We start from the raw sequence: 26,361 nt of genomic DNA on the forward strand, positions 1-26,361 counted from the left end.
TTAAAAGGGACACAGGGGTGCCCTTCTGAAATCTGAACTTATGAGCAGTGATTCATGTTTCCTGTCATTTCAGCTACATTCCTCTTTCTAGCTGCAATTGGAATCCTTAGATTACAAGAGTCCTCCCAGGTCATCTTCTAATCTACCTTATGCATTAACCCTTCTATAGTTAGATTGTGAAACTGCCCAGATACGGACTGTGCCTTTAATTTCTAATGTGGGACTTACTTGTCTCTCTAGATCTCATGGTCCTACGTTGTGACCTAGCAGCCCGTACTCTGACATTTCCACTCAGGAGAGCCATTTATTTCTTAATTTCCATGTGGGAGGGATCTCCCTGTGAAACTGAGAATGCAGATCTATTAATACATGCTGAGTGTAGTCGGAACAAGCCCCAGCCATTCTGGGGTCCTTGGCTGGGTTTTAAAGGGGCTCAGGCCTCTTGATGCTTTACAGCACCTGAGGTTCCTTAGGCACCTTTCCACCCCAACAGCTGTTCATTCAATCAGGCAACCAATCAACATTTATTGAGTAGCTCGCAGGTCAGGCATAGTAAGGTTCTGATAAATTTGACCAAGAGACATAGGCCAGCAGGGAAGACTAGCAAGCAAATTGCCCTTCTGTCCTCCTGAGTTGGGGGTGCCAGCTGCCCTAGAGGGAATGCAGGCTCCCTGCTTGGGTTTGAATTCCTAAGCTAGCTGGGCTGGGGACTGCTGTTAACAGCAGAGCAGAGCTTCTCTTGGTTTTCACAGGTGACTTTGATGTCACCAGCCAGTGGCAGCATGCTACCAGAGTTATGTGTGCCAGGGTGAAACATATGGCATATTCTTACCAAATGTGTGCAAATCTGGACAGGAAGAGATCATGACGTTGATGGTGCTTCTTTATTTGGCCATTATTCCTCATTTATTTCCTAGCTTTCCTTTCTCTGCTTTTTTTTTTTTTTTCATTTTTTCTTTCTTCCACTCCTTTGAGTGTACTCTTAAGTCCAAACCCATCCTTACCCTAGTCAAATAGCTCTTATTACACCATAATGAAATTGCCACTTTACTTGTCTGTTGCCCACACTAGATTGTCAGCTCATCAACAGAACTGTCTTGTTCACTCTGAGATTCTTAGCACAATGCCTGACACATAGTAAGCATCTTATCCCTTTTGGAGAATGACTCAGTGACTGAATGCCTTTCCCTCCTAGTGTTCCTATGTTTGGCCCTTAGAGTAATCTAGTTGCATATGCTTTTTATAGACAACATAGCGTAATCACAAGATTCAGACAAGCCTGGATTGGAAACTCATCTCTGTCACTTACTAGCAATTCCGAACATCAGTTTCCATAGAAATAAAATGGAAATAATACCCACTTCTCAGTATTGCCAATACCAAAAAGATTAGGTGTGATAACATGTAAATATCTAAAATATCATAATGGCCAATTAATGTTTGTTTCTATTTTCTTTCTAATTGGCTGCATAGATTCTTTATTCATTTTCTTTTTTACCTAGAATGTGGAGGGTTGGCGTTTGTATCCATTAGGTTGTACTAATAACAAATAACCCCACAATCTCAGTAGTTTAAAACAATGGCTGGTTTCTTCACTGTGCTATGGGTCCACCTCAGATCTATGAGGGTTCTGCCAGACATCCAGAAGTCCCCTGGCTTCCATGATCACTGAGGCAGGTAAAAGGGGGAGGGGTAAATTAGACACTGGCTTTTAAAGGCTTCAGCTCAGAAGTGGCACATGTCCCTGCCACTCATGTTTTACTGCCCAATCCCTGCCTCATTCAGAGAAGAGTAAAATCCTACCACACACAGAAGAGGAGAACTGGGATATTGTTGAACACCAATGACGAGTCCAGCAATATTTAAGATGAGTTGACTTTGAAACACAATGAAACCTTATTCATTTAGGTTACTTTGATCTAGATTGAGAGTGAAGATTGTTGAACAAAAGAGTAAAATCAATAAAATTACAATGGCAACTGCTTGGCCTGCTTAAGAGAATAAAAAATTATTTTAAGGACATTAAGTGTTAGTTATTAGCTATAGGGCTCTTGAGTTGGAATCTAATTTTAAGTGTTCATCACAACAAGCAGTAGAGACCTCTGCTTGTTAGTATATTACAGATTCGCCCTAGTATCAGTATGTATCTACAGGTAATAAAAGTGCAGTTTCTAAGTAACTCACAGGTTTGTCACAATTTAAACTGATCTTTCTCCTAGCCATTTATTTAAATTTGGACTATTTTACTGTGTTTGTACTATACTTTTTATCATAGTCATTTCAGTGTTTATTGATTTCCTGCAATAGTAAAAACATAACATTTAGGAGTCTGGGCTCTGGGCTTAGACTACCTGGGTTCAAATAATGGTTCTGCCATTGACTGGCTGCGTGGCCTTAGGCAAGTTACTCAACCTCTCTGTCTTATTTTTCTATCTATCTGTGAAATGCGGATAATGCTAGTACCTACTTCATAGAACAGCTCTGAGGAGTAAATGAATTAATACATATAAAGTACTTAAAACAGTACTTGGCACATAGTAAGTGCTCAATAAATGTTAACTATTTTCATCATTTTTAGGCACAGTGGAGAAATGCAGAGGAAGTGTGATGTAGGCAGAAGTTTTTATGTTTTGTTTGCTGTTCTAACCTATGTTTAGGACAGTGTCAAATGGCAGGCACTTAGTAAATATTTGTTGAGTCAATGTATGAATCAATGTATGAGCACTACCTTTGTGAAATTTAAACATTGGCTTAATTCTTGATTCCTCTATTGGAATAATAAGAAAATTTCCTTTTCTTAAAGCTACCTTGACCAACCTTGAATTTTCAGGATCCAGAATGAACCAGTAAGTAACCTCACTGGCCAAGGATTTTCATTTTCTCCTTCACTTGTGAGCTCACTTTCAATCAAATCCGGCAGAGGTGCCATGTCGAGCTTCTGAGATTGGCACTCTCCTCCCCACTCTTCACACCCTCAGTTGGTGACTCTGGCATTACAATATTGAGCCTCTCACAACAGAGGCTGGTGACAATGAAGCCATGCTATAGCTTCCTCCTATAGCAATTTGGATGATTATTGTGTTTCATAATGTGGCTTTCTGTCCCACTGAATTTCATCATGTTCTTACAGTCGGGAAGGGATGGAGGAGACATTGAAAATGGCCATGTGAAGTGCAGAGCTTGTATGCTCTCTACAGGAGCCCCTTGTAGATGGTCTGCTTCTCTCCTGGTGCCCCCACATAAGTCCACTTATCAGCCTAAGAAGGAGTTCAGGCTTGTGAATGTGCCTTCCTTTCCAGCCTTCATCCATGTGCATGCTCTTGTCTCTCTTGCTCCTTCATCTGTGATTCTGTACCTGCCCCCAAGTGATCTGGCCCTCCCTGCCTCTCTCACTTGTTCTGCATTCCCTACCCCTCAGCCAGCCACTTGGCCCCCTTTCTCTTCTAGAACTTAAACACATTCCTGCCTCACGGCCTTTGCACTTGCTTCCCTTCTGCCCAGAAAGTTTTTCCCCAGGTATCTGTAGTGTTTGCCTACTCACTTCAAAAAGTGTCTGCTAAAATGCAAACTCCTCCAAGAGGCCCTTTTTGGCCACATGTAAAATATCCCCTACCTCCATTTTTCTTCTAAGCACTTACCTCTCATATCACATGATTTATTTACATGTATATGTCTCTTTCTCACCACTGAAGTGTAGACTCCATGAGCACGGACACTATACCTTCAGTGCCTAGCGGTAGTCAGCACTCAATAAATATTTATTGAAAGAAAGGAAGATCAGCTTACAGCTAATAAATACATGAGTTGATTTAAAGTCAACTTACAGGAGAAGACTGAGTAAATAATGGAGTAGACAGTGCAAAGAAGTCGCAGAAGCGAAGGTGATAAATGAGTGATTGAAGTTTGGGAAACATGGATCTAGCAGATACAACGTCTATGAGCTGAAGGAGGCAGAGGAGTAGAGAGGTGAGTGCTCTGGAGTTGGCTTCTAGAGTCAGGCTTTGAAGGAGAAGAGCAGATAAGTCAGAGCTAGAGGGGCCAGCCTGACATTGGAAGTCTAACTGGTGTTCACCAAGGCTTGAGGAGACAACTGAAAACTGAGTTGACAGACAGACTTGATGGGTGGTCAGGAGAAGTGAAGAGGTATTTTAGAGTCTTATTACTAAGACACTCATTGACTTAGAAAGGCTATAAATCAGTACTGTGGCTGACCTTGTAAATTACAAAAAAAAAAAAATATATGTACCTGACCCCATATTTCAATGGCAGAGACAATATATCAGGTTTTTTCCCCTCTGCTGTTAACCTTGTTCAAACATATGGAAATCCTGATGAAGACTGCATTGACTGATGAAAAATGAAATGGAGGCTATGGTTTTTTCCAGGCATCAAGGACAGGAGGATGAGTTTAAGCAGGTGGAGCTGTGTCACCCAGTAATGTTTATTTAGGGAAAGTTAATCCGGGTACCCAGCAATAAATTACATCACTACCCAGGAGTTGGCCTTCCTCCCCACCAGCCAAAGTGAGCAGTCATTTAGACAGCCATGAAAAAGGAAAGGAAGTCTGGGTGCGGTGGCTCACACCTGTAATCCCAGCACTTTGGGAGGATGAGGCAGGCAGATCATCTGAGGTCAGGAGTTTGAGACCAGCCTGAACAGCATGGAGAAACCCTGTCTCTACTAAAAATACAAAATTAGCTGGGTGTGGTGGTGCATGCCTGTAATCCCAGCTACCCAGGAGGCTGAGGCAGGAGAATCGCTTGAACCCAGGAGGCGGAGGTTGTGGTGAGCCGAGATCATGCCATTGCACTCCAGCCTGGGCAACAAGAGCAAAACTCTGTCTCAAAAAAAAAAAAAAAAGAAAAGAAAAAGAAAAGAATGAGATAGATATGTGTTGCTTCTCAGAAGTGCAATTTATTTTGCATTGGGCAGGTCTATGCAAACCTACCCCAAAGTCTGAGGAAGCTGAGATGCCAAAGAAAGAGGCTGACATATCCAATTTCTTAGAAAGAAACATTTAATAGAGACTTTAAATGTTTAACAGAAGCCATGTCTGTGTATCAGACAGCGGTGAAACACAATGGTGGATCCCCATGCCATTAACTCCCAAACCCAGGGTTTACATACCATAGAGGAGGGCTGGTTCAGAAGATATGTAGAACAATCAATGTATAACAACATCAAGGATGTTTGACCTAAGGGCAGGATTTACAGTGAGTATGTGCTCTTACACAAGGAACAATCGATAAACTGGAAATCTTAGAGGTCTTCCTGGAACAGGAGTTGATCAGCAGCCAACATGGTAGATTAGCTTTCAAGGTGGAATTGCTTCAGCCTCCACACAGAATTTTGTTGTTGTTGTTGTTGTTAATTAAACACTTAAATTATATGCTTATTTAAAAATCAAAACAGAAGCATATAAAGTGGAAAATAGAAATCTCCCATAATTCCTGACACAACAACACTTAACAGGCAGTTGTTTCATTCAGCAACTATTTATTGAGCTCCTTCCATATGCCAAGCACAAGCACTGTTTTGGGAAGTTCCAATTCATTGTAATTAAAGATCTTTGTTCCCACTGGACTTACATTCTACTGCTGTGCAATGCAATACAGTAACCACTAGCCACATGTGGCTATTTAGATTTAGTAAAGTTAAATACAATTTAAAAATGAGATCCCCTGTCACACTGGCCACATTTCAAGTGCTCAATGACCATAAGTAGCTAGCGGCTACTGTATAGGACCACACAGGTATAGACTATTTTCATCACTGCAGAAAGTTCTATGGGACAATAATGTCCATTCATACTCTTCAGCAACCAACTCTTGTCACTTAATCTAGCGTGGTCATCTTCTTTTATCAATAAATCAAACACATTGATTTGTATCCTCCTATTAATGGATATTTAATTCCAGTTTTTCACTATTATAAATAATATTGCCATGAACTTCCTTGGAACTTATATCCTTGTGCATTTCTCCAACCTTTTTTAACATAAATTTTGCAAAGTGCAATCAGATAATACAGGAGATGTGCTCAAAACCCAGTAAGAGCTCAGTACATGCTGACTATGACTATGTGAAGCTTTGCAGGAGCCCCTGGAGGTGCATTTCTAGGAGCTGCAATTCCTAGAGGCTTCCTGCCTGAATTGGGCCCCAAGGCTTTTCACAACAAACAAACCAGACAGCCACAGCCTGCCTCTGGAAATGTAGAGCCCTGAAGCCACAGCCAACAATTTCCATAAAAATTTTTTCCAGAATAATTATGTGTTTTGAATCTAGCCACATGTTACATTTATTGACCACCTCCTGGATGCTTGACCCTACATGAGATGCCAAACCGGTTGCAGGCCTGAGACCTGTCTCATTTTATGAGCTCACAGTGAAGCCATTGTGGCAACTTGGGGGGCAAGACATGGCTGTTCATTAAGGCTGGTCCTGAACAATTTGCACATTTTTTTTCCCACTGGGAGAGAGGCAAGCATTTGATGCAGTAATGTAGGTGGTTGTATGCTAGTGTGGGAAACGAGAACTTAAGTGTTACCAACTTGGCCCATCTAGGTTGATGATTTTTTCTTTCATTTTTTTCGGTCTTAGTCCACTTTGTGTTGCTATAGCAGAATATCACAGACTAGGTAAATTATAAACAATAGAAGTGTATGGTTCTGAAGACTGGAAATTCCATTTATGGTTCTGGAGACTGGAAATTCCAAAGGCATGTCACCAACATCTGGCAAGACCATCCCACGGCAGGAGAAAGCAAGCACACAAGACAGAGGCACTTAGCTTCAGACTTGCTTTATGACAGCCTATTCCCATGATAATTAACCCACTCCGAGGGCTCCTCCCTCATGACCCATGAGGCCCCACCTCCCAATATTGTTGCACTGGAGATTAAGTTTCTAACACATGAACTTTTGGGGGACACATTCAAGTCAGAGCAGGGCCCAAAAGAAATTCTAACTACTTTAGAGTTTTTATTTCTAAACTAATTCTCAAATCCCTTGCTCTTTCTGGGAAATGAGAAGCTAAGACCTCCTCAGCTGTTCAGTGCATATTCTGCCTTCAGATCATGGAGCCAGCTGTAGTTCACCAGTCTTTAACTCTCCCCATCCCCATCCTGCAGAAGGAAAGAGCTGCACTCTGAGCCCAAGCCCCACTCTCTCAAACCCATCCTACATGGACATGGTGGACATAGTAACTATGAAAACAGCTGTGGGCTTGAAATTGTCCCTGCACAGAAACAAGTGAAAGCCTAGAAGCCCTAAATCTTTGTGATAACTCAGTTTTGTTAAGAGTTTAAATCTCCCTGTAGACAATGTGATTCATCTTAGTTATCTCTGCCAGAGGCTGAAGGAAATGAGTGGGCATCTCCATGGGGGCCTAAGTCTGGACTGGGGTCAGGCCGGGTAAGGAGCACCTGGAAGGCTGCAGACAGCAGCCTCTGTACCCAGCAGGAAGTCTAGCCCTGTCCTCTGGGTCAGGGAAACAGAGAGAGCTGCTGCTTTCTGTCCTGCTTCTTCCAGATCCTAACCCTGCTTACAATGCTACTTGAATGTGCTTTGAGCCTAAGTGAGTTTCAAGAGGGAGACATCTTTCTGTAAACTTCCCTGATTTTTCTGCATTTGTTTCTGGAATCCACCTTCAAGGCCCAGCCTTGCCTCAGAAAGGGATGAGAAGAAGGGGAATATTTCTACCCTTCTCCTCCTCACCACGGCCCACTGGCAACCCTCTCTGGACTGTGTCCCAACTCTGAATCAAGCATGCCTAACCTACACACTAATTCATGCTGCCTCCAAAAGAAAATAGAGAAAAGTGATAGATAAGGGGCCTCATTTAGTGGGAGCTTAAATTTCAGGCATAGTGATGCTGGCTCGGTTCAATGGAGATTTACAACAACAGGTGCAGTGGAACCTTAGATTGGGGCAGAGAGTGATTTGTGTGTGTGTTGGGAGAGGGGAGAAAGTGGGGGCCTCATTTGATCTGTCTGCTACTGGAAGAAAAATAAACTCAAATTGCCCTTCTCTTCTTCTAAGAAACAAAGGGATGAAAGGAACTTTAGGCCACTAAGCTTCTTTTATTCTTGCCTCTTTCTCAAATAGATCAGAAAATAATCCCATATTATTAACCACCTTGCCTTCCCCAAAAATATGAAAAAAAAAGACACTACTATTCCCCCGATACTTACAGAATCCTGTAACATGGTCAGTGAGGCTGGACCTCAAAAAACTTAATGGAAAATAAAGATTTTTAAAGAACTCTTCCAAATGACAGTGAAAACAAGAGGTGGGGAAGGCAGACAGTAACTTGAAAGGCTTTTAAGTATGCCATGACTTGGTCTTCTGATTCCATCCTTTTCTACAAATGGACAATTAGCTGTGACAGAAGTTTGTGTAATTAGCAGACAAGTTAAACTCTGAATGAAGTATTCTTTGTAACCCAATAAGAAAAGCGTTTTCCAGGGACACATCACAGCCAGAAGTGTCACCATATGACTCCCACACTCTACTCCAATTTTATTGGCATTTCTAAAATAAAGTATAACATTATCTCTTTAAACAAATCACCATGTGAGGTGGGCCTTTGGTACTATTTTTTAAACCAGCAACCAGACTGGTCTTGGGCGAAGATTCAGAAAAGAGCAGAAATAGTGTACCTGATGTCATCCTTCACAGCTTCCTTCTTGGCCTGCACCTCCAGGAAGCCTTCCAGGTGGTCTTCTTGGGGGAGCCCTGGGGCCTCTGCTGCAGCTGCATCAGGTAGAATCCCCCTCCCACACATACAGCCACACATCTTCGTGATGAAATATAGGGGGAGACAGCGTGGAGGGTAAGAAGGTACGGGACTTGTTGCAGGAAGTGGCACATCAGATATGCTTCCTGGAGGGCAGGAGGGATCAGCCTCCATCAGGTCTCGAAAGGACCATCCACAGAAGATGCATCTGGGCTTCCATGTCACTCTCTCTGAGATGCTGGACTGGCCCATTCATTCTGAAACTATACACTAGGGGAATACTATTTCCGCTAAAATCAAATTACAGCAGTCTTTTCCCAATTCAAAGAAAAATAAAGTAAGCAGATTAAAATTTCCTCACCATAAGTTTTCATCTGTCCTGTGTTTTCTTAACTTTGTTGCTGCTTCATCTTTTGTAGCACCCTGCACTCCCCACCCGGGGGAGGGGGGAGGGAAACAAGAAGTAAGCAAATATTAACAGGAAAACTGCCAGCTGTGCTTAACTCATGGGCATGTTGTGGTAACTCTTTTGTGTACCTTGTTTTCTCCTAGTTCAGAAGACGAAAGCAGTGGTAATAATGTCATAGTGTTCTTCTATCAGGTGCAGCATAGCTCCCTGGGCTCTACCGCCCCACAGCTTTTGAAAACAGCCAGATCCAGGTAGTCTCTCAAGTCAGCTCTGAGAGTCCAGCAAACCATTTTGAGCTATTCAGAACCACCAGAAGTGTCAACACACTTTGAAAGGGGACTTATTATAGTGAAAATGGCAAGTTTGTAATTTAATACAATTAATTCAATGGAATAAAAACAATCCACCTTTTAGGAAGCACTTCTAGTGAGATATGCCTGTTTGAGAACTTGGCTGTGATTCCTAGTAGGAGCCTGTGTGCTGCCTTCCTTGGGAATGGAAAGATTTGTGAACCTGAGCCTGGCGTAAGTGGCTGTATACAGGCATTTCCCCCACTTACAGTAGGTTTAATTGCTGGAAAAAGGGCCCAAAGTCGAAACGCTGTGAGAGATCTGATTTTCCCATGGTGACAGCCGATAATAGAACATTAGGGTAACTGATCAAAAATCTGATGCCTACCTTTTTAAAGAAATAACCTCAAACATTGTATTTCAGTTACTCTGAATGCTGAACTTCAGAATCTCTGTCTATAGTGTATTTAGATTGATTTAATAGACAACCTAATAACCAACATATGAAATTGTATTAATTACTGTGATACAGTATCATGATATTTTTATAGTCCTCCACACTTCCCTTATTTAACACATAAAACCTTAAGATAAACTGTTATTTTATAGTTATGGCAGTCAGAAGGGAGCCATTTTAGAGAGATTTTTCACATAGGCAGCTTAGAGAAAATTTTTAGAAATAGTTGGGGTTATTTCATTGTTTTTGTGATGATCTAGGATTGTCTATTTTTCTACCTCCTTGATGGTTCCCATTTGTCAATTTTTGCTTTTGTTGTAATTGCTTTTGATGTTTTTGTCATGAAATCTTTGCCAATGCCTATGTCCTGAATGGTATTGCCTAGATTTTCTCCTAGTGTTTCTTCTAGTTTTAGGTTTTACATTTAAGTATTTAATCCATCTTGAGTTAATTTTCGTATAAGGCATAAGGAAGGGTTCCAGTTTCAATTTTCTGCATATGGCTAGCCAGTTTTCCCAGCACCATTTATTAAATAGGGAATCCTTTCCCCATTGCTTGTTTTTGACAGGTTTGTCAAATTTGGATCAGATGGTTGTAGATGTGTGGTCTTATTTCTGAGATCTCTATTCTGTTCCATTGGTCTATGTGTCTGTTTTTGTACCAGTACCATGCTGTTTCGGTTACTGTAGTCTTGTAGTATAGTTTGAAGTCAGGTAGTGTGATGCCTCCAGCTTTGTTCTTTTTGCTTAGGATCGTCTTGGCTATACAGGCTCTTTTTTGTTTCCATATGAATTTTAAAGTAGTTTCTTCTAATTATGTGAAGAATGTCAATGGTAGTTTAATGGAAATAGCAGTGAATCTGTAAATTACTTTGGAATATATGGCCATTTTTACAATATTGATTCTATCCACGAACATGGAATGTTTTTCCATTTGTTTGTGTCCTCTCTTATTTCCTTAAGCAGTGGTTTGCAGTTCTCCCTGAAGAGGTCCAGCACATCCCTTTGTAAGTTGGATTCCAAGGTATTTTATTCTTTTTGTAGCAATGCTTCCTGGAGTAGTACAGATGTTCAGGATCAAAGGGCTGCTTGTCCCAGTGCCTGCATCCCTAACAGGATTCCCGCTTTCTGGGCCTCTCTGGCAACTTTGCACCCTGCCAGGCAAACTTGCCTTTAAGACTGTGCAAGTTCTGAAGCGTATTCCTGATGGTTTTCCTTCCTTCAGGCTTCCCACCACGTGATTTCTCACAAAAAGCCTCAGAATTCTAGCTGGGCAGCCACTTGCAACCATGTCACATTCTCTCCCGAATGTACAAGTCTTTCCATGTCCATCACACATCCCAAACCTGCCTAATAATAATAGATTTCAGCTGACATTTTTTCTCTAATCAGCTGTTTTAAAAAGCTGAATTTGCTGGAGGCTTTAGAAAGTAGTGCAACTGGTTTTTGTTTTGTTATATTTTTAAGATAATAGCTGATACATATAAAAATTACATGATCTGTGTGGTATAAAACATACTTATATAATAAACACCCATGAATCCACCACCCTATCCTGGCACTTTGCTTACCTACCTCCAGATGAATCTGCCTTCCTCACCCATCCTTCTCTTTAAAACAGAGAAGGAGAATCATAAACACAAACTTCAGAGTTTTTGTCATATATGTGTGTATACCTAAACCACGTATAGTTTAGTTTTGCTTGTTAAATAGACAAGCAGAATTTATCAGCCAATTGAGGTTGGTCTTCTCAAGTAGCCTTTTTGGAAGTTTATCCACTTACCCATGTGGGCTGCAATTGCTCAAAACCATCTGGGAGCTCTTTGTTTGAAATTTCATGCAGAGACAGTTTATCAGCCGCTCAAGAAAATCAGTGCTGCTGCTTTATGTCATTTTTTTGGTCTGATTTACCTATTTTTTTCTATAACCTCTCTATTTTCCCCATTCACTTATTTAAAAACTATGTAGTGAGTGTCTTCTGTGAGCTAAGCACTGTGCTAGGCATGCAAGGAGAGTCCAGAGTCTCTGCTCCCACTGGAGCATGTCCTCAGGCCTCCTCTCAGCTGTCTTCCTTTGTCATTTGAGCAATAACTATAGGCTACAGACTGCAATAACAATAGGAGCAATAACTATAGGCCAAGAGACTCCAAGACACCAAGCAGGATTCAGTGCACCAAGAGTCATGGGATCAGCATAGGCTGGGAGCCAGAAGGGAGACTTCTGGGAGGACTTCAAGAAGGAGTCCCCCCTTTGTGCATGCCTATTTGTCTTTGGCCTTTTGTGACCTCACCTAGATAGTTATAGCTCTAATTTTGTTAGTTGGCCTTCCTCACTAATCCAGGCATCTTTATATCATTACCTCCACACCTGCTGAGGTGCCCTGCTGTGTGGTACATAGCTCAAGAACTCTAATATGAAAGGGGAAATTGTCCCTATAAAACCTGATGTCTGACAACCTAGATTATAATTTTCTTGAGACAGAATCTTACTCTGTCACCCAGGCTAGAGGACAGTGGTGATCATAGCTCACTGTAGCCTTGAACTCCTGGGCTGAAGTGATCCTCCCACCTCAGCTTCCCAAGCAGCTGAGATTACAGGTATGCATCACCACACTGGCTATTTTTTAAAAATTTTTTGTAGAGACAGAGTCTTGCTATGTTGCCCAGGCTGGTCTCAAACTCCTAGCCTCAAGTGATCCTCCCACCTCGGTCTCCCAAAGTTCTGGGATTACAGGCATGAGCCACTGCACCTAGCTTATAATTTTTGTATGTTAGAACTTAAAGTCACATTAGGTTATTAAACATGAAATTGATGACAGATACAACTGCCTGGGTAGTATAAATATAGAACCTCAGAAATATGTGCTTATATATTGTTTTGATTTATGTAAAATATAGTAATACATCTAATAAATATGTGTATATATAATAGATATAATTTATGTATTCTAAACCAGCCTCCACCTGACCCAGTCACCAGAATCACTCACACTTCACAATCCTTTTATAAAATAGGACTAACGCCAAAACCCTGACCAATCACAGTTCTAAAGCTATTTCCATGTCCTGTGCACGCCTGCTCTTCCCAGCTGAGTTGTGTGTTTCTGAAAGTCAACTGTGTTTGTTCTCAAACCTGTGTGTGCCAGTTGTACTTGTTATTAAGTTGCAAGATTTAATTAAATGTTCTCACATACTAATGAAGTATGAACTCAAAAAGAAAATTGTCTCAGTGAAAACCAAATTAGATGTTTTTGAAAGACTCAGTAAAAATGGGTCATTAATAAAAATGCTTTTGAATTAGGTGTGAACAAGGCAAATGTAAAAGATTGAAGAAAACAATTTAAAATCTAGAAGAATTCTGTCCTCAGATTGTGCTGCAGATGTCTTTAACTTCTGGTTCCACTTTAAATGGAATTGCATATGGCATGTCAGAAATCCTACATGGTAAATAATGATGTTTTTTAAAAAAGAACTCTAATCAGCAGACAATACTAAAAAAAAAAAAAAAAAAAAATTACCTTGGTCTGTCATCAAAGGATTAGTGAATGAAAACACATTTATATTTTAATTTAAAGATTACATATATGAATATGTACTTATACATATGGAGGTGTGGATAGAATAATTTAGAAATGTTTGTAAGAGAGAGATTGATTTTCCATGATCCCCGTCTTTTAACGACTTTTCCAATCACACATCAGTCCAAGCATATTTGGAAAGAGGGCTTCTATTGTTGTTTATTTGCCTCATGCACTTCCTGGGACTGTCCTACTCAAGAGGGGTTTTATACAGTCAGCGTCACTGAAAAATTTCAGATATGATGCTACTTGCTAAGGTTTATTTGATTTTTACTTCATTTAGTTTTGTTTTCATTTGCCAAACATTTCTTGAAAGCCATGAGAAAAGACTCCATTTTAAAAACAATCATTTGAAGAGAGAGAAAAGGCGTTGTCAGACTGCTGAATGGATGGGGGAGGTCGTGACCCCCAGTGCTCTTCCCTGTCTGGCTGTGTCACACCCCCAAGCCAACCCTTTCTCTAACTGCCCCAGGAGCCCATGGAGGTGGCCCCTGCTGCGTTGGGGCTTGCTGAGAGGCAGGCAGGCAGGCAGGAGTGCAAACTAGAAAGTGGGCCTGAGGTTCTCAAACTCAGGCCAGTAGAAAAATGAGACCAGTCTTAGACCAGATGAGAAAATAGCCTCTTGACCAGGGTTAAAGTACATTTTTTGACCCTGGCTTTTCCCAAACAGATGTGAGGGGCCTGAGGGGCCTTTAGAACTGTGCAGATAATGATATCAGTAAATAGGGAGACATTTCAAATCCTACTCTAGCTATGCCCTCCTACTCCCAGCTTATCAAGCCACACGTGTGCATGATTTTTGCTTGACTTGCATAAATGCATATGTGTACAGGCGTGCACGTGTGTGTGTATGTGTGTGTGTGTGTGTTTTTGAAGAACTCAGGTAAGGGCTACTTCAGCTCGAATCCAGACTGAAGTACCCTTCTGATGAAAGATGTTTTATTTTCCTAAATACCTAAGTAATGAAACCAAACTTATGGAAACCAGGTTCTTATGAAAAGGTGCCCCAAGCACCAGCAAGCTTCAAGACTGTTTCCTGAGAGAACCAAACAGAAGAGAACTGGGTAGACTGGAGTAAGAAGTAGAGCTTCATTTCAGCCATCCCAGAAGGATCATTAAGCTGTTCTGTTTTCTCTCCATTTTAATTATGTTGGGGCTGGAAATGGACCCACACTGTGGGTCCCTGCGGTGTGCAGAGCCATGGAAACCATTCCTCTCACTCTGCTGAAGGAAAGGGGCTTCAGTAAGTGGAGAAGGGTGAGGGGGAATAGAGGAAGTGTAGGTGCTGACACAGGAGCCCTATTTTGTTGATCTGAGGGGTAACTAGACCCCTGCCCAGGAGGTCCTCAAGCCCTTTAGAGAAAGAAATTACAGAGGCATGAGTCATCCCCCGGTTATGGAAGAACACAGGGCACCCTAGGGGATTGAGGGCCTCCCCTATCAAGAAGTGGGCAACTGAAGTACACAGACTGTGCTTGGCTAAAGGTTACAATCAGCTTCTGGTTTATTATCTGTTTAACTAAGTGGATTAAATGAGAATTGACTGGAATTGGACACTTGAAGTTTCCTTACAAAAGGCCGTTATCTCATAAGCTGGCTTAATGGAACAGCCTGTCAGGGGCTTATTAGAAGTAACTGAATACAGCACCTTACAGAGCAGAGATTCAAAGGAGGCTGTGCAACCAGGCCCGGGATAGCTCACACCTCGTATGGCAAAAAAAGAAGGATCTAAGGTCTAGCTACAAACCACACTGTTAGCATCTAACCTAGAGACAGGCCCAGGTCTTCCCAAAAAGAAAGGTACTCGCAACTCCCTCCATTTTAGCATCTCTTTGGTTTAAATGTGAATTAAGTGTTTTGTTGATATATATATGGCCTTAGCAGATATGAAATAGCACATATAGCACATATATATATATAAAATAGCACATATAGCACACATATATATATATACACACATACACGTGGCCTTAGCAGATATGAAAGACAGCAGAATGTAATGTTTAACAGGACCTACTTTGGAGTTAGACTGTAAGGGTTTGAATCTTAGCTTTACCATGTACTGATTGAGTGAGTTTGTGTTACTTCTCTGTGGCGCAGTTTCTCCATCTGCAAAATGAGAATGATAATAGTACCTAGCACATTAGGTGTCTGTGGAGATTAAATGAGCTAATATATATAAACTTCTTAGAATAGTTTCTAGCATAGTGTGAGCAACTGGTGCTCACATACTACTATTATCACAGAAAATAATTCATCCCATTTAACAGCTTTTGTACCCATATTCCTTCTTATCTATCAATTCAGCATATATTTGGAATGAGCTGCATTCACAGATGAGATTTGGAATTGAGGGAGGCAGCATACATGGAGAAGTTCAGGTCTGCAATCAGGGATATTTGAACCCTGGCTCTGCTGGGAATAGTGATGTGATCTTGCATAAGTCATTTATCCTGACTGATCCATATTTCTAAAGGGGGTGTGTGTGTGTAACTTTCATTATAGGGTTTGGGAAAATAAATGTAAATCCTTCTTTTGGTGAGGATTGATGTGATTATGAAAAATGCTCAAAGACTGATAAAAATGAGTCACCTTTGGCCCAGTATCCCTAAAACATATATATCATAGAACTTTGAGGATGACAAATTGGAGAGGGTTAATGGTTTGGACAGAAATTGCCCATGTACAGTAGGCTTGAAAAATAGACATAATTGACTATTTTTCAGCAAGATTGACTATATTTGTGAATTTAGAACTTTGCATTTTCCTTCCAGCAGTTTCTTTAACAGTCTTGTTTTTCTGTTGGGTTCATTTGAGTTCAATTTACCAGTAGTAACCTGTAAACACTTATATCAGACAACCTGCTCCACAGTAGACCTAAATCTCTGCAATTACACAGCCTATGATTAATTAATGTCAATGTATAATCCACAATTTTCATGTATAATCTAGGATTTTAAGTAAATACTGTATAATCTAGTAGATGATTCTATTCTACCCAGCCTAATGAATGAATATCATACTTCTCATATTCCAAAAAATTGCAAGAGACCATATGGAAAATGGATGACTCTTTCTGTTCTATAGAAAATGAATTACTTTAAATAAAAAAATTAGTCTATTTAGCTGGATTGACTTTTAGAGAGACTGAAAGACTTTGCATGATATTAGAACTAGTAATGTTTTTTTCTCCTTGTTTTTGTGCCTTTTTAAATTTGAAAAAGTAGTACATAGTACCCAACTCCTAGATATAAGTGATTCAGTTTCTCACATCTTAAATGGCTGAGCCTAGGGGTTGAAGGAAAGAAGCCACATGTTGAGTGAGAAGCCATAACCTCCCAGGGTTTCTTCTGGCTGGTGATTGCCTAAAGCACAAGCTAGTGCATTTCAACTGAAGTGTGATGCCAACAGTAAGCACTCTGTGATATCAATCAATGCTCTGTACCTGTAGCTCTAAACTTGCCTTGGTTATGAACTCTTTTAGAATCAAGAGGGAATTATAGACATGCTCCCCATAAAACTACATATTTTCTTCTTTCCTCAAAGCTTGGCGTAGAATTCCAGGAAGTTCCCACGAACTTCCTGAATCCCTTCATTCTTCCCCTACCCCCCAATCCCCTGCAGTCTATGAATCCCATGTGTGTAGGGTCCACTGACGTGAGGAGGCATTTTCTCACTAAGCTTGACCACACTTTCATTTATTTATATATATATATATATTTATTTATTTATTTATTTATTTATTTATTTAAGATGCAGTCTCGCTGTGTCACCCAGGCTGGAGTGCTGTGGCACGATCTCAGCTCACTGCAACCTCCACCTCCCAGGCTCAAGCAATTCTCATTCTTCAGCCTCCCAAGTAGCTCAGATTATATGCGGCCTGCCACCATGCCCAGCTAATTTTTGTATTTTTTGTAGAGACAGGGTTTCACCATGTTGGCCAGACTGGTCTTGAACTCCTGACCTCAAGTGATCCACCCGCCCCAGCCTTCCAAAGTGCTGGGATTACAGGTGTGAGCCACCATGTCCAGCCTGATTTTTTTTTTAATGGCAATGGGTTGGACATTTCTGGAAACCAGGAGATGAAGACTAATCAGAGGCTTTTGCCCATCCTTTAAGAGTTATTACATACAATGTCACGCAGTGACTGAGAGTACAAGCTCAGCTTCTCACATGCCACCTCACTGTGTCTGACGCAACTGGATTCTTTTGGATGCTTCTGTGTGTGTTAGATTCATTCCGTTTTAGTTTAAGCTTGTTTGAATCTACCTCTACTCCCTAAAAACTATTTCTCTTCAACATGTGTATCCTCACTTTACATCTACTAGGATAGCTATAATTAAGAAGATAACTAATAATAAGCATTGGTTAGGATGTAGAGAAATTGAAACCCTCTTACACTGCTGGTGGGAAGGTAAAATAGTGCAATCAGTTTGGAAAACAGCCTAGTACTTCCTCAAAAGGTTAAACACAAAGTTACCATATGACCAGCTGTTCTACTCCTAGGTATATACCTAAGAGAAATGAAAATGTATGTCCACACAAACACATGTACGTGTAAAACTAGCAGCATTACTCATAACCAAAAGGCAAAAACAACCCAAATGTCCATTAACCGATGAGTCGATATATAAAATGTGCTATTTCCACATTCCATATACGTGAATATTCTATATACAATGAAATATTAGTAGGCAATAAGAAATGAAGTACTAATGCTACAACTTGGATGAACCCTGAAAACATTATGGTAAGTGAAAGAAGCCAGTCACAAAAGACTACATATTCTGTCATTCTGTTTGTATGAAATGTCCAGAATAGGTAAATCCATAGAGACAAAGCACATTAGGGATTGCCAGGGGCTGGAGGGGGCAGAAATCGGGGGTGACTGCTAACAGGTATGGGATTTCTTGTTGGGGTGACACAGTGTTCTAAAATTGTGGTGGTGATGATGGTTGTTAAACTCAGAATATGCTAAAAGCTTTGAATTGTGTACTTTAAATGGGTAACCATATAGGATATGAATTATATCTCAACAAAGCCGTTACTAAAAAAATAAAGCCAGACCTGTCTTCAAATCACTACTGTCTTGAGACAAGGATGTGGGTGCAAATACTGAATTTGGAAAGATATCCCAAAGCACAGTCAGGAGATAGGGAAGTGAGACGGTAGAGGAAGGAAAGCCACTAATGGGGGTATTAATGGGTGAGTTGATGTTGTGGGCAGTGGGGGCTTCATCCTTCTGGGGCCCCTCAGAAAGGCTGTGCAGACCACAACTCAGAATTACTCCTCCACGGGAAAAGAAAATGGGATTATTTCTATGAGTGTTGACTCCCCAGCACTCCCAGCCTGCCCCGTACACAAGCCAAACATGCTTCTACATCAGAGAAAGCCCTTAGACAAGAAGAGGCAGAGGCAGAGAGACACAGACAGACAGACTGACTGCCTGACATGCAGGTACTGAGGTAGGAAGCAGTCAGAATACACAGAAACTTTACCACTCTCGCAGGGGACACCCAGGGTGACCGAGTGGGTATGGGCAGGGCCTTGGCAATCCTTGACACACCTGCTTTCAGGGGTGTTACTTAACCTGCACCTCAGTCCTCTTATTCTTAAAATGGTGAAGACATACGGATGATGTGACGATTAATGAGTTAATGTAGCTGATGTATTTGGGAGAGGTAAGAAGACATATTTTTAATATTTTCCTATTTTTTTAACTTATCCATGATCATGTCTCTTCTGAATGAGCTTCTAACAAAACAGAGAATACGTTCTTCTAAGTTTGAAAAAGAAACAGAAGGTTGCAGAAAACCGTCTTCTTGATAAGTCCCCCTGTGTTTGATCAGCTTTGAATGGCCGCCCTCTGAAATGTGCCACGTGCTTTGTTAGTGCATTAGACAGATGCCCATTGCAGTGAGTTCTGTCCTTGGAGCAACACTGTGATCTTTCTCATTCTTGCTCTCCTGCTTTATGGAAACTATTGGTGGGATTCAAGCAAGCGAGTTTGATCGTAACAGTCTCTCGTATTTTCCTTTGTGTCTCCTCATATTTTCCCAAAGTTGTGTTGCGAGAATTATGGGCCCTAGGGGCTTGCTTTCTGTGAAACGTCTGCAGTCTAGGGATGGAAGCCAGTGGCTGCAATCCCAGGCAGTTTTGAGTTCCACTTCTGTCAAAGGCATTTATACTCAATTTGCTTCATTGTTCATGGACGATTGAAACAGCCTAGTTGATAAACAGCCAGGGGAAAACAGGGTAAAAAATAACAATAATAATAATAATAATAAAGAAAAAAATAAAACCTCCCAACTACATTACATTGAGCTCAAGCTGTCATGATGAAAACTTAAAGATTTACTTACTCAAGAAAATATCTCTGGATTTTTTCAGACTGGGACTCTTCAATTAACCTGACATTTCACAAATCCAAAATTGCTGTGGATGAACTCTTTACTTCACTTCGGGATATTGCTGGAGCTCGGAGTCTCCTGAAACAGTTTAAGTCTGTATATGTTCCTGGAAATCATACCCACCAGGCAAGTATATACGTTTTAAAGTAACCTTCTAATCTGTTGTACTTCTAGGATTCAGAGTCTATACAAGAAAAGGTTCCCTTTTAACCTCTCTAAAATCAAAGGTTTGTTCTAGATGATCTCCAAGTTCTCTTTTAGTTCAGAGTTTTGGGTCCCACGGAATCTGAAAGCCTCTCAATTCATTTATGCCCCAGGCTTGATATGGTGGGATGAGCACTGAGTTGGGAGTCAGCCACGGCTTTCTAATTATGGGTCTGTCGCAGACTGATTCTATAGCCTTCTGCAAGTCCCTTCTCTCCTCTGGGAGCCAATGACTACAGGTACCAAATGAGGGGCTGGCCTTAGAGGATTCCCAAGTTTCTGGATCTAACCAGTCCGTAAACATTTTGAACGAGTAGAATAATGAAAAGCACCTGATAATGTTACAACAAGGGAAAAGTTTGCGATGAAAATATGTGTTATTTAAAATTCCTCCACTGCTTTCAAAGGAGGGCAGGAGGACCTAAGAAGAATGTTTTTTGACCATTGAGTAAGAAGATGGTATCAAGATTGAGGTGTAATTGCTGTGTAAAAACTCAGAGGGGGAAAGTACATAGAAAGATCCAAAGGGAAGCTTAAGGAATAAAGAAAGGTTAGAGCCACTGAGGCTGGGGAGTCTTTGTTGGACAAGGTAGGAGATGGAACTAAGGTTCCTGGTGGCCAAAGATGAGCTCTCAGGGAAGAACAAATGTTTCTGATGGAAAAGATGACTAAGTTTAACTGTGGGGAATCTTATTTATTTCTCCATAAAACCTTTAGTAAAATAAACTCTATTTGTTAAGGCTTTTTGGAGAGCTGAATGTGCTGTTAGTGGGGAGGAGTTCAGCTTCAGGGTGCTGACTCTTTAAGGGAGACTTGAGCTAATGTTACCCACTGCAGCCTAGCACAATCCAGATTCTTCATCCAGTATCCTGTATTTGTTTGGGAGCTGATACCTGAAGAGCACTTCTACATTGGATTTTTCCTTTGATTGCCACAAGTCATGCCAGGGAGGCATTATTATTCCAAGATCCAGGAAGGCCAAGTGACATGCCACAGGCATGCAGATGGCCAGGGGCAGATGCCAGATCTTTGCTGCTAGCCCAAAACCTCCTCCCTGACTATAATATGGTTCTCATAGAGATTCTACAAGTGTTGATTGATGGTGCTGATGATCATCTGAAATCACCTACCAAGATACTGAAGACCTTAGAAACTGTCACTCTTCTTAGAAACATAAAGATTTTCATCCTTTACTCAAAGATCTGAGAATGCCATGGCGACAAAATACAGATAAAATCACTCAGATAATCATACGTGGTTTTGTCATTTTAAAAAATCAGCAATCTTAAATACTATAATGTGGACTAGTTCCAAAAGACATGCTAGAACTAGTGATATATGATGACATTGAGACCAAAAATGTCAAGAAGCAAGTGGCTGGTGTAGTTGGCAAAGAGAAAATAGACCCCTAAATGAATGAGGTCTTTTCCATTTTATGTCATCCGGGTGACTGATTTGGCCAACTTCACGTAAACATGTATTAGCTATATATCTTGCATGTGATAAAGACAATGATAAGTTTCTTAGACCTTACCTCCCTGCTGCCAACACTGTCATTTCTCCAGCCCTCAGAACCCTGTCTTGCAGCCATGGCCTTTGGAAAATGGAGTTTCCCTTTGTGGCATATGTCCCCCCTTACAATAGTCAATAACATCAGCGCACTCCCAACAATACTAAGTGTCAGTGAGTGGGAAGTGGGGTGGAGGTAGGGTGATGTGTGTACGTTGGGGGGATTAAATAAATAATGATACAGACACATGGTGAAATGCTGTGCAACCATTACAATGAATGGAATAGACCTAGATATGCTGAGCAGGGTGTGTGTTTGAATCCTTGACCCAGGGTCCACTTCTTGGGGAGCTCAACTGAAACAGAGGTCCATGATCAATTGGGTGGCAGTGGGGGGACATGTAGGTCATTCTGTAAAGCATTATTCTATTTTTGTAAAAATAGAATAAAATAAATATTTCATAGGTATGTATATTTAATGTTTTTAAAATTTAGGAAAAATTTGTAATGGTTACCTTATGGTGGATGGGTAGGATTGGATGTATAAGGAGAAACACTGATTTCTTGCTTTATTTTTACATATTCTATACACGTGACACTTTTTAATGGGATTATGGGTAATTTTTACCTCTGGATTTTTCAATGTTTTTCAAATTTAAAATATTTTTAAATTACAGATGTAAGCCTTGTGACAACAGGGATTTTTATGGGTTTTGTTCACTGCCATATCCCCACTACCTAGAGTGGCATCTGTCACATAGTGGATGCTTAACAAATATTTGTTAGGTGCATCTTAAGTACAATACATATATCTTTATTACAGATCAGGGGATTTATTGGGACACAAAATATGCATACATAGGAAAGTACAAGTGTCCAGACTAGACTCAGAGTCCAGCTGTGTGTCCAGTTTTGAAAAATAGTTGTTGGCTAAACAATCTTCTGTTCATCTCATCTCCCAATTTGGTCCTCAGCCCTGTGGCTCCAGAAGAAATCTATGCTTTCTACCCAGCTCCATGCTGTCTCCAGACAGAATCTGATTGAGATGTCCTGGGCTCCCCAGCCACGTGGGAGAGCGCTAGCTGGCCCGGCCCTGGGTTCCTGTTCCAGGTCTGACCTATGCTGCATATTAGGATCTAGGCCTTGGGCCCCCACCGGCCCCACCTTCCCTCCCAGTGGCCCTCTGTCCTGCTGTGATGCACATGCACTAAGTCTCAGAGCCACTCCTGTTTCCCTTGTTAGGACTAGAGGCACCTCTTATTTTAATCTTTACCCATTAACCCATTAGGAAAAGGTGTCAATCACAGTTCATATGCAGAAAACAGACACCGTCTAGTCACTTTAAGGAGAAGGTGTCCCAACTGTGTTACATCGAGCATATAAAATCTCTAGAGGGGTCAGAGGAGTGGGATCTGGACTAGACCTCCAGAAATAAATCCCAGAACATCACCACAGGCCTGGCCCTCCAGAGCAGCCAGGACCTTTTCACAGCCTGGAGAGTGGGGGCAATGGGGATCAAGAGGCAACCACAGAAGCTCTTGACTTAAAGAACATGACACCAAGGCTGGAGACAGCACCTGTCTTTGATCACCATGGTATCTGCATGGGCTAACTCAGTGCTTGCCACCTGGTGGGTGGGTAGGTGGATGGCTAGATGGATCCCAGACTGTGCACGTTATCTAGAATGGCATTTCTTACATTTTTAATTCTTAGTAAGAGGGGGCTTAGCACAGAGGATAACAACAGATTTTCAAGCCATAGCATCGGGGTTCATAGCCCAGCTGTCCCCTCTACTAACTGTGTGACCTTGGGCAAGCAACTTCACATCTCTGTGCCTGGTTCCTACTCTGTAAGAAGGAGCTAATAATAGTTGCTCTCTCATAAAAATGCTCTAATGATTTGGTGAATTAATACATATAAAACTCTTAGAACATGCTGAGTGCAGTGGTTCACACCTGTAATCCCAGCTACCGGGGAGGCTGAGGTGAAAGAATAACTTAAGGCTAGGAGTTCAAGACCAGCCTGGGAAATATAGCAAGACTCCATCTCTAAAAAAAATTCTTAAATTTAAAAAAATTAGGTGGGTGTGGTGGTAGGCATCTGTAATTTCAGCTACTAGGGAGGCTAAGACAAAAGGATCACTTAAACCCAGGAGTTCTAGGCTGCAGTGAGCTATTATTTTGCTGCTGTACTCTAGCCTGGGCGAGAGTGATACCCCTTCTCAAAAACAAAAAACAAAAAACTTCTTAGAATAGTATCTGACACCTAGACAGCACTATGTAAGCATTTGCTATCACAGCCATTGTAACAGTAAAGAACAAAAGGGCCTTCCTTTATTTTCTTTTGCAACATTTTATCTTTTCCTTTGTTAGAACATGGGCCACACAGAAAGGGTGTCTTTCAAAAGCTGGGTGTCCTGTTAGCTGCTGTGCGGCAGAAGGCTTGTTGCTGACACCCATTTGTTTTAAAAGGTTGTGTTTGTTGGTCTCTTCTGTTGACTGGAAACCTAAGCCCCCAACTGTGCCTGTGCAGAAAGTGTTTTTTTTGTTTTGTTTTGTTTTGAGACAGAGTCTCACTCTGTCGCGGAAGCTGGAGTGCAGTGGCGCAATCTCGGCTCACTGCAACCTCTGCCTCCCAGGTTCAAGCGATTCTCATGCCTCAGCCTCCCAAGTAGCTGGGACTACAGGTGCATGCCATCATGCCCAGCTACATTGTTTTTGTATTTTTAGTAGAGACAGGGTTTCGCCATGTTGGCCAGGCTGCTCTTGAACTCCTGACCTCAGGTGATCTGCCTGCCTCAGCCTCCCAAAGTGCTGGGATTACAGGCATGAGCTACTGCTCCCGGCCGCAGAAAGTCTTCTTACCCTTCCGTTTCTTACTGCAAATGCTCAGTTTAGTGAGAGGCTTAATCTCCCCACTAAATGCCACAGTGTCTGATGCGATGCCACTCCTCAGCTGCGACACCAGGAGGATATTAGGCAGATGTCTCAGGGCAGGGAGCTTATACGGGGCTTTCAGACAAAATACTGTATGGCTCTCGCATGGCTTGCCTTGGCATGCATCTTGAAGAGCAGGGCTGAGCTGCAGAAAACCTTCCACAGACACATACTGTACTTTGTGCCTCTGGCATGTTGAACAAGAGCATTTCGAACCAGCAGTGCCTGAGGAGGCTTGATTCATCTTGTGCCCAGTGAAATATGGCTCTCTGAACAGGCTTTAGGCCAGGCCTCTTTTGTCAACAGTCCCCAGCCCTGGCCTCTGGTTGTTCTTTTCCAAGTGCTAAGTTCTATTCCTCCTCCTGATTCTTTCTAACAGACCTGCTAGCATCCTTTCTGAAGGAATCAGCATGGGGTAGGACTAAACTGAGGGCCAGGAAACTTGGCTCTGTCCTGAGTCTACTTCTAATTGGCTGTGTGAACTCAAGCAAACATGTTAATGAGTTTGGGCTTCACCTTCCTCATATTGAATTGAAGGGGCTATACTCAAATTTTTAAAAACTAATCTGCTTCTGGATTGAAGCATGGGTGGTTGGATGGATGGATGGATGGATGAACAGACAGACAAATGAACCATTTTAAAATCTACAAATAAATTGTTTCCTTTAAGAAGATGAAAAGAGAAAAAACAGTCATCGTATAGCAAAAAATAAAAATAAATGAGCCATGGATTAGTCAAAGCCATGAGCAATTTTGAACAGATGTTTTTCTGTGCTGTCTTGGGTTGAAACAAAATGAATATCCTCCCAGTAAGCCTGGTTTTTCTGAGAGGCTGGTTGTTCAGAGTCAATTTTGCAGAAAAGGGAGAAGCAGGCATCTTCACTATCAGAACTGAGGAGTCCCCAGCTACGCTAACAGCAACAGCAAAAACAAGGTCAGCAGCCCCAGCTGATGGAGATGTGACTGTGGCCCCAACTGGGTTTTCTTGGAAACTGCTATCCTAAGTCATTTTTAAGGTGCACCAAATTCAAGATGTTGTAGTTACACTGGTTTCTCAAGATTGTATCTGACTTATTATATATTATGTCAGGAACTGCTGCTATACTCACTACTTTTCCTGAAGAGCTAACATTCAAGTCAACAAAAGAATCTTCCAGACCCACCCACAGTATGTTCATCCCAAAAGAGTAACCAGAGACATTGACACAAGTATTTTAGTTATCATATTTTACTTAAATGTGGTATTTTTTTAAAGATTCGTTTTTTGAAACTTCAACTATTCCATGTGTATCAGCCATCAAGGGGTCTCTTTAAGCTCTATCAAGCTATCAGGCCAGCGTCAGGAGGCTCTCATACAGGGCCACGATATGACCTTCATGGGCCCCTTTTTTTGAAAAATAAAAAATAGTAAAAAACATATGATACAATTGCATTGGTGTAAAAATAAATACATCAATATTACATATCAAAACATCACTTTCACCTTAAAGTATTTTTTCTTCTGATTTAAAAAAATGTATTTTCATGGGCCCTCAAAAGGAATGTGGGCCCAAGGCACTGTATGTTTGTATCTAACAAATAAGTCAGCTCTGTGGTCATGGCTCCCACTTGACGCAAGTGTGCCCGAGACAGGAACGTAGCTCCCATCAGGGAAGCATCAGGCATTTTTCTTCCTTGGAGTAGTCCCTATGGCCATCCATGAAGCTTGAAGCAGTCCACGCAGCTACTGAGGAGCTACTTGGACTGGTTTCAAGGTGACAGCTCAGGAGTGAGAGAGCTAGATTCACATGGGATGAATACACAAGTCCCCTGGCTTAAAAACCTCATATCCTATA

General features: G+C 41.4%; 1 protein-coding gene across 5 annotated transcripts in view; it reads left to right on the top strand.

Moving 5' to 3' along the window:
* SCFD2 (sec1 family domain containing 2) overlaps positions 1-26,361 on the top strand; it is a 513,758-nt gene that overhangs the window by 446,661 nt on the left and 40,736 nt on the right. For all 5 annotated transcript variants that reach the window (XR_010126050.1, XR_010126051.1, XM_054484287.2 and 2 more), the window contains one exon: positions 19,858-20,003. Coding sequence is in view for 3 of the 5 variants with exons in the window: in XM_054484287.2 (XP_054340262.2) it covers positions 19,858-20,003 (146 nt within the window). In the remaining 2 variants the exon portion in view is untranslated. The remainder of the gene's footprint in view (positions 1-19,857; positions 20,004-26,361) is intronic.

The sequence above is a fragment of the Pongo pygmaeus genome, chromosome 3 (genome assembly GCF_028885625.2).
Source record: "Pongo pygmaeus isolate AG05252 chromosome 3, NHGRI_mPonPyg2-v2.0_pri, whole genome shotgun sequence".
In the NCBI taxonomy this organism is placed as follows: Eukaryota; Metazoa; Chordata; class Mammalia; order Primates; family Hominidae; genus Pongo; species Pongo pygmaeus.